The 15,029-nt window shown below is 49.0% G+C and overlaps 1 protein-coding gene across 1 annotated transcript in view; it reads left to right on the top strand.

Moving 5' to 3' along the window:
- Positions 1 to 371: 371 nt before the first annotated feature.
- Positions 372 to 15,029, top strand: part of PRDM6 (PR/SET domain 6) — a 74,753-nt gene continuing 60,095 nt past the window's right edge. Inside the window, exons 1-3 of the mRNA XM_042787876.1 lie at positions 372 to 669; positions 1,354 to 1,887; positions 10,978 to 11,285. Coding sequence (XP_042643810.1) covers positions 1,362 to 1,887; positions 10,978 to 11,285 — 834 coding nt within the window. The 5' untranslated portion in view covers positions 372 to 669; positions 1,354 to 1,361. The remainder of the gene's footprint in view (positions 670 to 1,353; positions 1,888 to 10,977; positions 11,286 to 15,029) is intronic.

The following is a 15,029-nucleotide window of genomic DNA, read 5'->3' on the forward strand; positions in this document are numbered from 1 at the left end:
CCGCAGCCCGGCGCTGGGACCGCGCAGCGGCGCGGATCCTGCTCGGCACTGCGCGGGGCCAGCGCTCCCCTTCCGCCAGGATAAAAGCCCAGCTCTTCCTGGGAGCGCTGTGCGCCCGGAGCTGGGGAGGCAGAGAGAGAAGGAGGGAGAAAGGGAGGGGGAGGGAAGAAGGGAGGGGGAAAGAAAGGGAGGGAGGGAAGGAGGGAGGGAGGAAGGGAGGGAGGGAAGGAGGGAGGGAGGGAGGGAGGGAAGGGAGGGAATGAAAGAAAAGGACACCTTTAAAAGTTGAGCAAGGAACAAAGTGGGGGAAGTTGCCAAAAAAAGGGCTCTGCATTCAGACTCGCTGGTAACTTCCCGCTCCCTCCCCTCCCTCTCGTACACACCACACACACTTGTATTTTGCGCTGTCGTAAAACCCACGTGTCTAGCCCGGAGTCTGCCAGAGCCGGGGAAAGAGCCCGGGCGCGACTGCGATGCGCAGCCACGGCAGAGGGAGCCCGGCGGCTGGGAGCTAGCCGGCCCGCCGGCCCCCGGCACCTGGAAGAGGATCACCCCGCTTCCCCGTGGATAAAGACCGGAGAAAGCCTCTCCCTGCAAGCCCTCCTCCGGCTCGAAGGCTCCCGGGGCCGCCCGCACCTCCGCACGCCGACCCGGCGCAACACCGCCCAGGTAAGGCGGCGAGGGGCGGCCGCGGCCCCCCCGCCTCGCCCGGCACAGCCGCCCCGCCGGGGCTGCAGCGGGGTGCCTCCGCCCGGGGCGAGGGTCCTGCCGGGCCGCCTCCTCCTCCTGCAAGCGCTGGCGTAGAAAGCAGCGGCGGCTGGGGCGAAAACACGCGCGCGGGTGTGCGTGGGGCTGAAGTTTCCCCCCCCCCCCCCCCTTCTTCCTCCTCCTCCTCCTCCTCCTTCCTGTTGTCAACTTGGAGCGCCGCTCGCTCCCGCGGAGGGAGGGCAGGGAATGGAAGGGAAAGGTTCTGCCTGTGCCGGGGACGGGGTGAGCGGCGCGCCTTTTGGGGCGGCCGGCCGCCCGTCCGGCCGCGGGCGTGGGGGGCTGCCCGCCGCCGCTTTCTTCCTGCCCGCGCCCCGGGGGAGGCGGCGGGGGGGAAGCCTTGTCTCCCCGGCCGGCGCTTCTCGCGTGTCCGCCCCCGGGCTCTTCGGGCCGAGGTTTTCTTCTGCCGAGCCTGGCACGGGCAGGGAAGCGGGGCGGGGGCGGTCCCACCTCCGACCCCGGACAGCCGGCGCGGAGAGCCCACGCGTGGGCCGCCGGGTCCGAGCGCAGAGAGCGCCGCGGGGTCGGGGCGGCCCGGCCGGGGCGGGGGGTCTCACGTCTGCTGTCCCCCTCTTCTCCGCTCCACAGGCAGCGCGATGCTGAAGCCCGGCGACCCCGGCGGATCCGCGTTCCTGAAGGTGGATCCCGCCTACCTGCAGCACTGGCAGCAGCTTTTCCCGCAGAGCAGCCAGCTCAAGAGCAGCGGGGCCCTCGCCCAGCTCCAGCCGCCCGAGAGAGCCGAGCCTGCGGCTGACAGCCTCCGCCAGCGCCCGGCCTCCCTCTCCTCCGCCTCCTCCTCCTCTTCCTCGTCCACTCCGTCTTCCTCCTCCACCTCCTCCTGCGTCGCCGCGGCGGCCGCTTCCCTGGCCGGCCTGACCTCTCTGCCTGTGACCCAGCTCCCTGTCTTCGGGCCGCTGCAGAGCACCGAGCCCCCGGCCGGGGGAGCGCCCGCTCCCCTCCCGGGCAAGGACGTGTGCGGGGCCGGCAGCGGCGGCAGCAAATGCGGGGAGCGCGCTGCCGCTCGGTTCCGGTGCACGGCCGAGGAGCTGGACTACTACCTGTACGGGCAGCAGCGCATGGAGATCATCCCCTTGAATCAGCACACCAGTGACCCCAACAACCGTACGTATCGTGTCCCCTTCCTGCAGCCCCCGGCCCCGCCACCCTCCGCCTCTCCCTGCACCGGGCCGGCCTCGGGACGCTCCGGGCTGGGGGACCGCAGTCAGTGCCTGCACCGCTCTCTCCCCGAGGAGCCTCCTCCGCCCTGCCCGTCCCTCCCTTGAGCTGCTTTCGCGTTCTTCCCGGTGCTTTTGGGAGGCGGGAGGTAACCCCTCGGAGATCGCTTTTTTTTTTTCCGCCGGAGACCCAGGTCCTGGCCTGGAAGGCACACTTCGCCGGGGAGGCTGGTGTGGGGTAGGTTTCTCTCGGAGGGCTGCGTAGGAAAATGGATTCAGAAATAGTTCAGAGCAACTTGCTATAGAGCTGGTCCTTGCCCGCCTTTCTTGTCTCGCTCCGTTCCTGCCTGGAAAGCCTGGGTTTCGCTGAATGCCCAGAAACCAATTACTCTTCCGAGCTGGGCAGGGAAAAACTTGCAGTTTTCATCAGATAGTCTAGGGCAAAGTTTTCCTCCCTCATACCTCGTAGTATCGTTTTCCTTTTAGACCTCCTTAACACCTCGCTGGTTTTAGTTTTCACCCCTATGGAATAGCATGACATGGTCATTGAATAAGAAAAAATGGTTTTCTAGATGAAAAAGGTCATCTGCATTAGTGTCAGAATTCACGTAGGACTTGGTGATTAGAAAACGTTTAAGACTGCTGTCGCAAATTATAGAGGGTTTGTGTTTGTGTTTTTGTTTGGGTGGGGGGGGTGGGTGGGAAGGAGGGCACCCCTATTATTAAACATCTGTATCGACTAGAAGTCTGTAATTTTAGAAATTGGTTCTGCCTGTCTTTTATTCCTGTATCTGTCGATACTACGCAACTGAGGAAATCCATGGAGTGAAAATGACTAGATGAACTATATTAATTCATCAGCTTTATTACTAACATTCAGAGCACACAGATCTGCCCCTGTTAAAACACTGGAACATGGCTTTAGCGTGTGCACTTTTTTCCATTGCTTCAAACGCCCTCTCTTATCATGAGGTTTCTTAAAATTCTTTATTTTTTGTTGTCCTTCCCCCCTCATGCCTATTTAAGGAAAGCTGTTGAACAGACAAACGATACCCCGATTCAGGGATCCATAAGCACATGCCCAAGCAAAATGCGGATTCGTTTAATTTAATTTCAGATGCTGAGATTGTTTTGAAAGTTTCCATGAAACTCTGTTGTCCTAAACTGCGTGAATGCTAGCAGTCTTAATCTTTGTGCATACATCTTAAGGAGCACAAGGAAAGTTGACTCTGAGTTTGGTGGGGATTTCCTCTCTCTTCTTAACATTGCAAGTTTTTCTATATTGGATACCGACTTTGTTTAGAGTGACTTCCTCACTCTTAGTTTTACCCTGTAGTGAAACTTGTTAGTGTATTTTCTATTCTCGTGTGCAGAAAATGTGATCTCATAAATTACATGCACTTAAACTGAAACGCACTTTGAATCGCCACCCGAATCGTTCAGACAATAGATGTTTTACTTCTCGGAGCAGCTCTGTAAATCTGCAAGATAAAGGTTTTAAAAAGAGAAAGGAAGATAAAAAAACAATTTGGGGGCAACCATTCTTAAGGAATGATTTGAATAATAGCACGCTGCAGAGTCGCAAGCGAATCTTCTTCCCAACCGCGATATTAAAGGTGGAGTCGAGAAAGCAAACGGGGCGCTTGCAGCGAGGAGGCTTGTGAATCGCGGCCGGCCGGGACGGGGCAGGGAGCTGCCCTCACGGCCTCCCCCTCTTCTTCTGCAGCGAGATCTAAAAAGTCTTATCACTGAGCGTATTTACGAGGCGACTTTCGCTCCGGCGGCTATTAGTCGTCTCTGAGCAAAACTTTTAATCTGCGCGTTTCAGCCTTCTGGGACCAGGTGCGTTCGCTTTGGGCAACTCGTTCTTAGAAATAAAGGAAAAAAAAAAAAAAAAAAAAAAAAAAAAAAAGTGAACTGTAAGCGAGGAAGGAGTAGAGGCATTGTGGTCGGTGCCGGGCCACGCACTCGCACGGTCAGCGGCGCCGCCGAGCAAGCTGCGGGGCAGCGGCCCGGCCTCCTGCGCGGCTCCCCGGGCGCCTCCGCGGTCGCGCAAGGAGTCCGCGGGCAGGCGGGATTTTCTGCCGCTTTGACTCCGTCCTCGGCTCCGCGTTCTGCCGCGGAGGTGCCCGTCTGAGATGAAGGAGGCCGGGGTTGCGGCTGAGGCGAAGAGCGACCGGCTGCGGTTTGAGTCGCGCTAGCTTGCTTGCTGCCCCTTCTAGCTGCGGACAGCCCCACCGACACTCTGAGGCTGACAAACGGGTGCCTCGCGGGCAGGGGGGCTCACCCCCGCCCGGCGCCCACCCGCGGGGCCCGATCCCCGCCCCGAACGCGGGGCGCAGGGCCGCCGTCTCGGCCTTGCCCGGCGGCCGGCCCCCGGCCGCTGGCCGTTTCTCGATTTTTAGGCGCACCCTGTTCGCGAACCGGGCCAGTGCCCCGTCTCCCCCCGTCCTTCCCAAGTACGCAGCCGCCCCGCTCCCGAGCATCCCCCTTTCTTCCCACTTCCCCGCCGCCTTCGCCCCCGCCCGGGGCCGGGCTCTCCCGCCCGGGAGCGGTGCTGGCAGGCTCCGCCGGCGCCCCGGGCCGCTCTCCGGGCGGCCGCCGCGGGGCAGGGGGCTGGCGGCCCCGGGGAAGCCCCGGAGGCGGCGGCGGTCCCGACTCCCCAGCGCCCGGCCCGGCGCCGGGCGGCCGCCGTGGAGAGATGGATGGGCGGCGGTTTCCCCGTAGCCGCACGCCTCGATCGTCAGATATCAATGAGTACGGCACGGCCTTGGGCGAGGGAGGGGGGCGAGGGCCGCCAAGGAGCTGTGGGTGAAGTGTCTGTATGTAACTGTTTTAAATTGGAAGGGGTTTGGTTGGGGGGCGCGTGGGGGGGGGAAACCCGACCAAGAAACAAACCCCCAATTAGGGCCCTGCAGTCTTTACTCCCAGGGAAGTAAAGGGGATTATGTTAAAACCCTGATAATGTGGCAGGCGGCTGGGGACCGTTTTCTTCCCAGCTCTGAATCTGGAAGGATGAGGGTATTTCTGGGCGCTGGGGGAGGGGCGCTTGCGCGGCGAGGAGGAGATCTCCTGGGGTGAGTTTTGGGGGGCGCGGGGCCGACTCGCTCCCGTGTAGGCTTGCCCCTCGCTGCTGGGGAGAGGCTCTCGGCAGCGAGAAGTCCGCGACTCCTCTTACCTTCACCAGAAAGCGCCAACCTGCCACTGTAATAAATACGCTGTGTAAAACTGAAGTGTCACGCAAGCAAGCAGTTTGCACGCCTCTTCCCATTCAATTTACGGGGAGACAGTGTATATATAACATGCCGTGAAGTAGATCGGTGCGGGGAATATTTGGATTTTTTTTTTTTTTTTTTTTCTCTAGGCTGTTGGTAACCTGTATGATTTAGCTATTTTACATCATTAGTTACCCAGCACCCTTAAACATAGCAGATAGCCATACATTAGATTGAGGTTAGAGAAGGTGGTGACTGTTTATTTAGGGTGATAAAATGGTCCATCAGCAGTAATCTCCATCGATATGTGCCACCAGGAGATGAAGGATGAGGGGACAAGCCACAATTAATTGCCCTATAGTTTTGTAGGAGAGAGTGGAGCCGGTGCGGACTGAACTTCGATCTCCTCTCCCAGAGCCTATTCATCATCTCTACATTGTATATGGGGGTCTCTCAGGGGCAGGGGGTGGCAAGGTTTATCTACACACAATATTCTCCTACCCTTCTCATACCTGACACGGAAATTTAATTCATTCATACCTTCAATCGAAGGCAGGGAAAATCAAACCCACATCCTCCAACCCGCCCCCCACCCGCCTGGCAAAAATAACCCCAAAGCGGCTCTGCGATCGGGACGGTCCCCCCCCTGCCCGCCCCGCGACGCCCAGGCGGGACCTCACACACCGTCTCCCTCCGGGGGGAGCTGGGGTGGGGCGGGCCTGAACCCCTCCACTCAACCCCCTCCACGGCCGGGGGGCTCGGACCCCGCGGCGGCTCCAGCGCCGGTGCGGCAGCTCCGCCCGGGCGGCCGGCGGGGCGCGGCGGCCGGGCCCCGGCCGGAGGGGAGCGGGGGGGGCGCGGCGAGGGGGGGTAGGAGCCCGGGGAAGGGGGGGTCGGGGCCCCGGGAAGGGTCGGGCCGCTCCGCACCCCGGCGCCGCGGCTCGAGCCCCGGGGCGGCAGGCTGGGCTCGGCCCCGCTCTCCGAAATTCGGGTCGAGAACAGGTAAACGAGCACGTGGAAGGGACCGGGGGTGGGGATTGCATCTGCATTTCCCTCCCCCGAAAGCCCTGCCCCAAGTCGGGCAGCCTGCGAGAAACTGAGGTGAATTTCCCAAAATGAGACCGATGTCAGCTGGTCGGTGAGGAAACTGAGGCACAAGGAAACTGCGATCCCCCGGAGAGCTCCAGCCCTCAGGAAAAGAAAGGGTACTGTCTCACCCAGCCCACCCTCCCTCTTAGCTGGGTACCCGAGCCCCGCCGCAGTGATTTATACTTGCAAGTGAGTAATACCGTGTGAAATGATGGCCACTTACACCGGATACCTGCATGCTTGCAGTGAATTATGAAGCAGAGGGTCAGAGGCCACCCTTCTTTAATACCAGCAAACTGCAGGTATCCAGTATAACTGCACCTTTGAAGCATATTATTGCTGAGACAAAAATGTATTTCTTTCATTTATTGTTACAGCTGGTTTGCTGGTTGAAACACTGTGTTGGACCCCACCTTTCACTGACAAAAGCTTTCTCCTCTCAGATTTCCTTTAAAATATTCAGTAGTAGTATTATTTAGGTTGGAGAGTGTCTACAATTGTATTTTGGGGTCAACGATGTCTCCTCTTCCTTTTGATTAGGTTTAGTACTTTTAAGTGTACTCACATGGAGTTATAGTGCTGGCATTACACTGTGTTCATTTTTATGGAGGCAAATAAACGATAACATATTGCACTCCTCCCAAAAGAGCCATACCAAACAGCTCCACTAGGAAATCGTTTAATTTTTTTTCTTGCTTCTTCCTTGCCTTAATCCTTCCATCTATAGAGCATGAAGGCATGAAGTGAGAAACTGATCTCCTTCCAAAGAGTCTGGATGCATCTGGGCCTGCAATGAACCATTCCCTCACCTTCTATGTCTCCCAGTTTTATCAGGAGACACTCTGCTCTGGCTGCAGCCATTCCTGCTTTTTCCATTTTTAGCAAATCCCTCAATTTTCCCACATTTCTTGCTTCTTTGTCTTGATCTGAGGCATGATGGGTGCTAGTACAGCCAGTGGAAGTATTAATTTCAGCAGTCCTTGGAGGAGGCCTGTACTCACACAGCTGCTCTCTGAAGCCAAAATAGGAGGAAGGGCACAGTACATCTCTCCTTGTTGCCCTGTGTTGCAGTCTTCTGGAAAGCTTGCACTTGTCCCACCATGTCCCTTTTACGTGAACTTCCCACACCTGTGTGGGTCTTAACAGTTATCATCCAGTTTGGAGACTCTAGTGATGTCAGAGGACCACAGTACTCTCCCTCTCAAAACCCCCTCTCCTTTTCCATGTATTATTGAGCAAGTTGGTGCACTGTATCACATCTTACTTTGCAGTATCCGTGAAGATGATGCTGTTGATCCTTTCTGTGAGGCAGGGTAGTGTGCAAGCCTTGGAGTTCCTCTTTTTTCCCCCTATCTGTTATGAAGGACTTCTGTCTCTCATCTTCTGAGGCAGAGGATTCGACTAACAGTGACTGTCTTTAAGTGGGTGGTATAACATCACTGTAAGAGTGCTTGGGTCAAAGCCTTCCACATATAATTACACAAAAGTTCATCACAGAATAGGAAAAGATGGATGGTAAACTTTTGACTCAAGGCATGGTGAAACATGTGTAGCAGGGCTTCCACTCCTTATAACATTTATGAGGAATTTTTAAAATTTTATTTGTACAATTGCATAAAAACTAAAGATAGATGTATAAAGCATGCAGCTATGAAGAATTTCAGTACTGCTTAGTATTAAAGATACACTCCTTCCCTCTCATCAACAAGCCATAAACCAAAACAATTTCAGAAGATGTTCCATTTTCCAAATTTTCAGCTTTGGCAGGACAAAGGGAAAGGAGCACAGCAGGAGATCAGATGCTGCCTCTGCCAAGCATTAAGACATTACCAGTGGTTCTGGATAGTGGAAAATAAATATCACCATGTGTGACTTTCTGTAATGGTAAATGACAGTGTCACAGGGTTCATTTATACTCCTTGTCAATGTATTAGTTTCTTTTCCTTGAAAAGGTAGAAATAAAATGTTTTATCCACTTGAATGCACACATAATGTCAGGATAAAGTGAAGAGATCCTCGTACTAAAAGCTGTGTGCGTGGAAAGCTATGCATATGTAGGGTGGCAGGATACAAGAAATTGACACTGAAATTGCCTGATCTGAGTCACGAAGATGCTTTAGCATGTTTAATATAAGTCTCTACAGAGACATAGTGTCTCCAAGAAAACCATTAATAATCAGGTAGTTGGAAGGAGGGTTATGTGTCTAGAAGCTGGTCAAAGAGTGCAAACAGGTCGGATTCAAGGGGCTGCCCTAGGTGCTAATTGATATCATGGTTAGACACCCTCTTTCTGTGCCTTCAGTTTTCCCCTCAGATGTTTTCTTTCTAATTTGCCTGGTAAGATGCTGGATTTGTTTGACGTGTACGCATATGCCAACCTGTTTGGTGTTGTTTTTTGTTTTGGTTTTTTTTTTCTTTCTTTCCTATTTGAGATCTGTTCCTGTATGTTCTCCAGTGCCAAACTCCAATGCAGGCCTTGAGGTCTTTGGATATGCCAAAACCACAGGGTTTCTTGATGACTGGTTTCAAAGAGGAAAGAAAAGATGTTGTGGTGATACCTCACTTTCCAAACTAGCTATGGAAATAACAACAACTAAAATAACCCCAGCATGTACTTGCTGCTTTTTATTCATCATGCCTGGGAATGACTGTAGGAATATCTACTGCATAATAATCTTCTCTCAGGACTAGCCAGCAACCTTTTCCCTGGGGTCCTGCAAATCTTATCCTCCAGCCACCTCTAATTGACATGGCTGAGCGAGCAAAACCCCTCTGCAGTTGTGGCTTAGCCTGACAAAAGAGTCCTTCTGCGACAGGGATTATATTGTTGAGGAAGGGCTTTAACCCTCCAGCCAAAAGGCACTTTTCTGGCCAATCTAAGCACGGTTCTCACCAGGGGGCTTTGTCCTGCGGCAGCAGTGCCAGCAAGGGCCCCCTCCCCTCCCTTCCCCTCCCTTCCCTTCCCCTCCCCTTCCCTCCCGCCTTCCTGCCCTGGCGTGGTGGGGCATGCCAGGGATGGCATGGGGCGAATTCCACACCCAGGCTGCCTTCTGCAGGGGCACCCATCGCAGTAACGCCCAGCTCAGGGCTCGCTCGCTCGCTTGCTTTCTGCTAAGATCTGTAGTCAATGTCACGGATGGTGAACTTGAACAGACAAGCACCAAGTAGGGACGTATGCGTTTGCTGCGAGACTTGAAGGTGTAATAATTTCAAGGGAAATTATCTTCCACTTGTAACTTTCAAATATTTTCATATTGCCGAATGCATCATTTTTGTATGGTACAATTTAAAAGAGGATGACAGGAAATATTCACTAGAAAGTGTGTCTAAAATTGGAGAATGCAAATAGTGTCCACATTTTGAAAATGTAGCTTTTGATATCCTTTAGCAGCTTTTACTGAATAGAGAGGAAGATTTTCCTTTGAAGGCTCTGTAGGAAAGGCCTACATAATACATAGTATACCCACCTCGGAAAGAAGAACAGCTGTGTCAGTGCCCCTGAGAATTGAAACTCTGGTTACAGGCAGCCTAGCAAGTCTAAATCTGTGGCTTAGACCAAGAAGCTTTGGCTTCTATAGTGAATACTGTGTTTTATTAGAACGGGTGTAGGTTGTAGAAAAGTATTAGGGGAAAGATATAGGACTTGCTACATGAGTACTATGGCATAGTTACTGTTTTTCCTTTGTATTTCTGGAATAAATTTATATGAAAACTTTTACTGTGCTACAAAAGTGAAATGTGCAGAAGACGGTAACCTATTTCAACAGATTTATTGTTATGTTAACTCAGCATACCTCAAGAGAAATGGATTTCCTGAGCATGAAACATTTTCCTGGAAGTTGTACACTCATGGCATGTGCAATAGTACGCAGTGGAAACATTCAACCAAAATTTTCTTTGCTCAAAAAAGAAAAATCACAGCAGGATCTTCCCAAAATAGAGAAACATCATCAGCTATTAAGAGCTGTTAGGGAAATTAACATTTTTACAAACTGGTCTTTTTCATGGGAGCTGCTCACAAAAGCAGACATGCTGTTTTTTTTTGTTTTTTTTTTTTTCTTAGCCTCAGCTACATGTAGCAGGCAAAGGACATGAATTCCTATTCAAGAAAAAAAATCCCAACTGTGTGCTAGTAATCGGTAATATTTGCTACGTAATTTCAATTTAAAAATTAAATTCGGCCATAAGAAAGTAAATGTCTATGCGTGCTCCGATTTGTCATTAATGAAGTTCTGCTATATTTATTTTATTTTCTAAACAGACAGGCATGCACACACATGTTAATGTGAACAGTAGAGCAAATGTTCATTTAAAATAGTATGAAATTAGATCTTGTTCCAATTAAATCCTTGGGCTGAGCTGTGGTAAGGCAAACGGGGGAGGCTTGTAAGGTGTTACGACTGTGCTTTAAAATGTCTCACCAAAACACACTGGGATGGTTTAAATGGTCTATTTATATTAGTCAAAAAATTAATCTTAAAAAACTGTGTTAAAATAAATGAGTTTTGGCAGGTCTGTGCACACACCAGGCTTGCAGGATTGTCTGCAGGATTTCTGCTCAGCTTTCGGAATTTCTTACTATGGGCTTTGGCAGTACTATGAAAACCATCCTCGGCAACATGCAAAAGGGCAGGGTGTGTATGAGAAGAACAGAGGGATCTTGCCCGTGGCAGTGACCGCGGTGGTGGCCAGCAGCACCCCACTGACGGTGTTTTTCCCTCTTTGCCCCGCAGGATGTGACATGTGTGCTGACAACCGCAACGGCGAGTGCCCCATGCACGGGCCCCTCCACTCCCTGCGGCGTCTGGTGGGCACCAGCAGTGCTGCCGCAGCAGCCCCGCCACCCGAGATCCCGGAGTGGCTCCGGGACCTGCCCAGGGAGGTGTGCCTCTGCACCAGCACCGTGCCTGGCCTGGCCTACGGCATCTGTGCAGCGCAGCGGATCCAGCAGGGCACCTGGATCGGGCCCTTCCAGGGAGTCCTGCTCTTGCCAGAGAAGGTTCAAGCAGGAGCCATCAGGAACACTCAGCACCTCTGGGAGGCAAGTGACCATCTTTCTTTCCTTGTCAAATTTGACTGTTTTGAAGTAGACATTGCGTGTAATTCTATCTAGTACTAGCACCATTCACTAGCTGTAAAAAAAAAAAAAAAAAATCTAAGTAAGCTGACCCAATGAGTTTGAACACGTAGCTGGTGCAAGCAAAAACCTTGCTGCACTAGAGGTAGCCAGAAAACCAGCGGATGCCTCAAAGCTCCAATTGGTTTGCTTAGAAAAAGCCAAGTGTTGCAGGTGCTGTGATGCAGAACAGAGAGACGTGGCCAGAGAAAGCTGAAGGCTACAACACACAGTGCTCTTTACATTTTGGCCTGAGTAACAAGAGCGGTTGCAGCTCTCAGGTCACAGCACCAGCGGTATTGTTTTACTGTGAGCAGCACATGTGGGTTGAGATGGCGTGTTGCACCATCACTGGTCTACAGACAGGCCATGAAAGCTGCTGAAACAAACGCAGAAGACTATTCTACAGCCCTGCTCTTTGCACAGTGAAGGTATTAGAGTTTGTTCACCTTTTAGCTCAACTCTGACCCTGCACTGGCCGTGCATCCCCCTAATCACGCTTTCAGTGATTTTGTGTGAAAGTCACTTTCGGCATTCTGATGCTCTTTTTTTGTATCTGTCGCTGTATTAGAGAGGGTAGCAATGATAACTGATTTGAAAACGTTCAGGCTGTGATAGTTTGGTCAGTTCTGTGATGAACGCTGGCTGTGGTTTGGCAGAACAGATCATAAGCCTGCTATTGTATTCCTTTGGCCGTACGGGGACATCCATGTCTGCTACTGTTTGCGACCATGTACATTTTCTCCAGCGAAGCACTGGAGTTTTGTGCTAAGGTATACTTTGTATGCCGATGCTAACAACAACAACATCCCCTGTTAAGTTAATTTAGAAAGAAAAGACAGTATATACGCATTTTACACACTGATCTGATAATAGGGAACACGTATAATCCCTCTGTGTGTGTCAGTACTTACTATTTACAGAAACAGCCTACTATATATTGTCTAGTATTTTGCCATTCATTTCTTCGCTTTGTTCTGGAAGGTGTAATTTCTTAGTTCTGCTTAGTCCTCTGTAGCTGCAGCTTCTTCTCAACTCAAGACTAGCTGCTCTGGAGAGTCAGTAGAAATGTGCCTTTAGATCTGCAAGTGATATTTACTCATCTAGACCAAATCCGAATCTTTAGGATATAAGGGGATGTGCTTGCTGGTTAGAAATCCCACAAGGAATCCATGAAGATGCAAAGAGTGTTTTTGCTGTCTTCAGTGGATATACAGTGAAAATGAATGGATTGTTGAAAGATATTTGGTATTATTGAGCCAGGATATTGTGTATAGCACTTGTTCACAGAAAACCTGTGTCTATTTAGGTTATCAGCTGTTTGGCTCTGATGATTACCTCTTTTAATCATTATGTTCTATTTTTGCATACTATCTATTATGTGTGACTTCTTGCTATGAGTGGGAGCTCCTATGCATTTTCTATATGCAAACAAATAGTAAATAACACATCAGGGTCTTTGTCTCAAAGTATTTACTCAAAAGAGTCATTGTGACAAGTGGGGAGATTTTCACATTAAGGGGTAAAAGAATGGTCTCAGAATGCACCTAAATGTACCCAGTAAAGCTGGATGACTTGCAATCATTTGGAGCTTTGTTATAGCCTTCAGTGGAGATAGAATTTCTCTTGTATAGCAGATATTAATAAATTGGACTTAAATCTGTTCCTACCAAAGCCAGGTGATTATAATGAGAGCATTTTGGGATGCATTATTAATAAAATATTTTTTAATGGAATATTCTAAAATTATGTTGGAGGCTTTATTTTCATTGTTAGGAGGGGTTTTGTGGTTTAGACAATTCTAATTAACAGAATATAAAATAATAAAATAAGCTTGCCAGATCAAGTTACGTAAAACATTCAAATTAAGCTAAAATAAATGGAGTTAGAGAATTTTATATTATCCTTAAATATTTACATATTTTTTTTGTTATTATGAATCAGTTTTATGCAAGTTAAGTTGCAAATATTGATAATACCTTTTTTCATTAGGCAAGAATTTTTTAGTCTAATTTGAGATGAACTTAAAAATTGTTTTACAGCAATGAAAGAAGGAAGGTTGTTGGGGGAAAAGCCAAAAGCAAAGAAGAAAAACATGTTAAGTAAGAATAAGAAATAGTACTGATGTATGCGCCAGATTTAGACCATCAATTGGCATCAGCTGAGTTTTTGTGTGGGTTTGCTCTTCTGGTCTTAACACACAACACAGATTTCCTGTTGGCTAGCAAAATGAGTGTGTGTATTTTAAGTGAATTATCTTAAAAATAATAATTAAATTTAGGTTTTTTTGGGGGACGTATTGTGAGCAGCTCACGGTCTCAGATTATTTCTGTTAATGGCAAAAATTGTTAGCAAAGAATCACACACTCTAAGCTCTATCTAAAAGTTTTGGCAATTTCTTATTTGTTTTGTCTTTCAGTTTATTATGTTATATCTATCAGAGAACTCATATTTAATAAAGAAAAAGTATAGCAAAAGAAAGTAGCCAGAAAGTGTGTGTGACTGCAAAGCTGATTTATGAAAATAAATAAAAGCAGTTGAAAGTATGCATCTGAATACTCTGTATTTTAGTCTGTATGGCGTAGGAGTGTGGATTAAATCACTGTAAACATTAAAGGAATGTCTCATCATCGTCCCTGTATAAAGTTGTGGCTTTAGTCAACTCTCTCACCTATCTTTTCAAGATAACTGCAAATACAAGTATGTCCACGTATCACTTATTCAGCATTAGGTCTTCGTGGACCTTACAGAGAGACTTCTCTTTCTTAGTACTGTAAATAGTATTCTAATAGTTTTTTTCTCAGCTGCAAAGTAAAGTTGATAGATACTTGTTTTCATTTACAGTTCTTTGTTTTCAGTGTACACCATATAAATAGAAGGGCTATTGCAAAGACTTTTAAGCATAGTTAGTGATTTGGCTTTTTTTTTTTTTTTATTATTCTCTTTGTTGTGGGAAACATCAGAAGCATTGCATTTGATGTATAGTTCAACATTATGGAAATATGCTTCAGCCTGTCTGCACAAGTGTTCCCACCATGCACTCAATGTTTGCTTTGTATGTAGTCCATACAGCATAATGTGGAGCGATTCAGGGTAAATTACATACCATTCCATTACCTCACAACAGGCCTTGACACCTATGGGTGTTCATGGGAAATTATAGAGTTCTCTTGCAATCAGCCAAGATAACTTTTTATAACTTACAGAAAGATCAGCCCTTCAGAAAGCCAAAAATATTAGTCATTTTCAGTTGTAGTTCTTTTCTTTTCTTTTCCCCTTTGGCCCACTTATATCAAATCCAAAGTTTGCTTGTATTTTATAAAAATACAATAAACTCTGATTTGTTTAAAACAAAAACAGGACTGGGTGTATTAAGTAAACACTCTCTTTGGTAATACAGGCATTTATTCCAGCACTGCTTGATAATATTTCTGATCTTTTTTTTTTTTTTTTTTTTTTTGTTCTTTTCATTTTAAAGTAATGAGAACAATCCTTTTGTTATTGCAAAGAAAACAGAGACTTTCTCAGCAATTAGGTCTTACTGATGAGAATGAGATAATTTCCCCCTAATGTGTTTTCTAATAAAGAAGTGAAAAGGCACGCTTGATTCCAACATATATGAAAACATTATCTCAATTATTAATGTGTCCTTACTCCCTGGAGATAAAT

The sequence above is a fragment of the Tyto alba genome, unplaced genomic scaffold, assembly GCF_018691265.1.
Source record: "Tyto alba isolate M040663 unplaced genomic scaffold, T.alba_DEE_v4.0 Super-Scaffold_13, whole genome shotgun sequence".
NCBI classification, from domain to species: domain Eukaryota; kingdom Metazoa; phylum Chordata; class Aves; order Strigiformes; family Tytonidae; genus Tyto; species Tyto alba.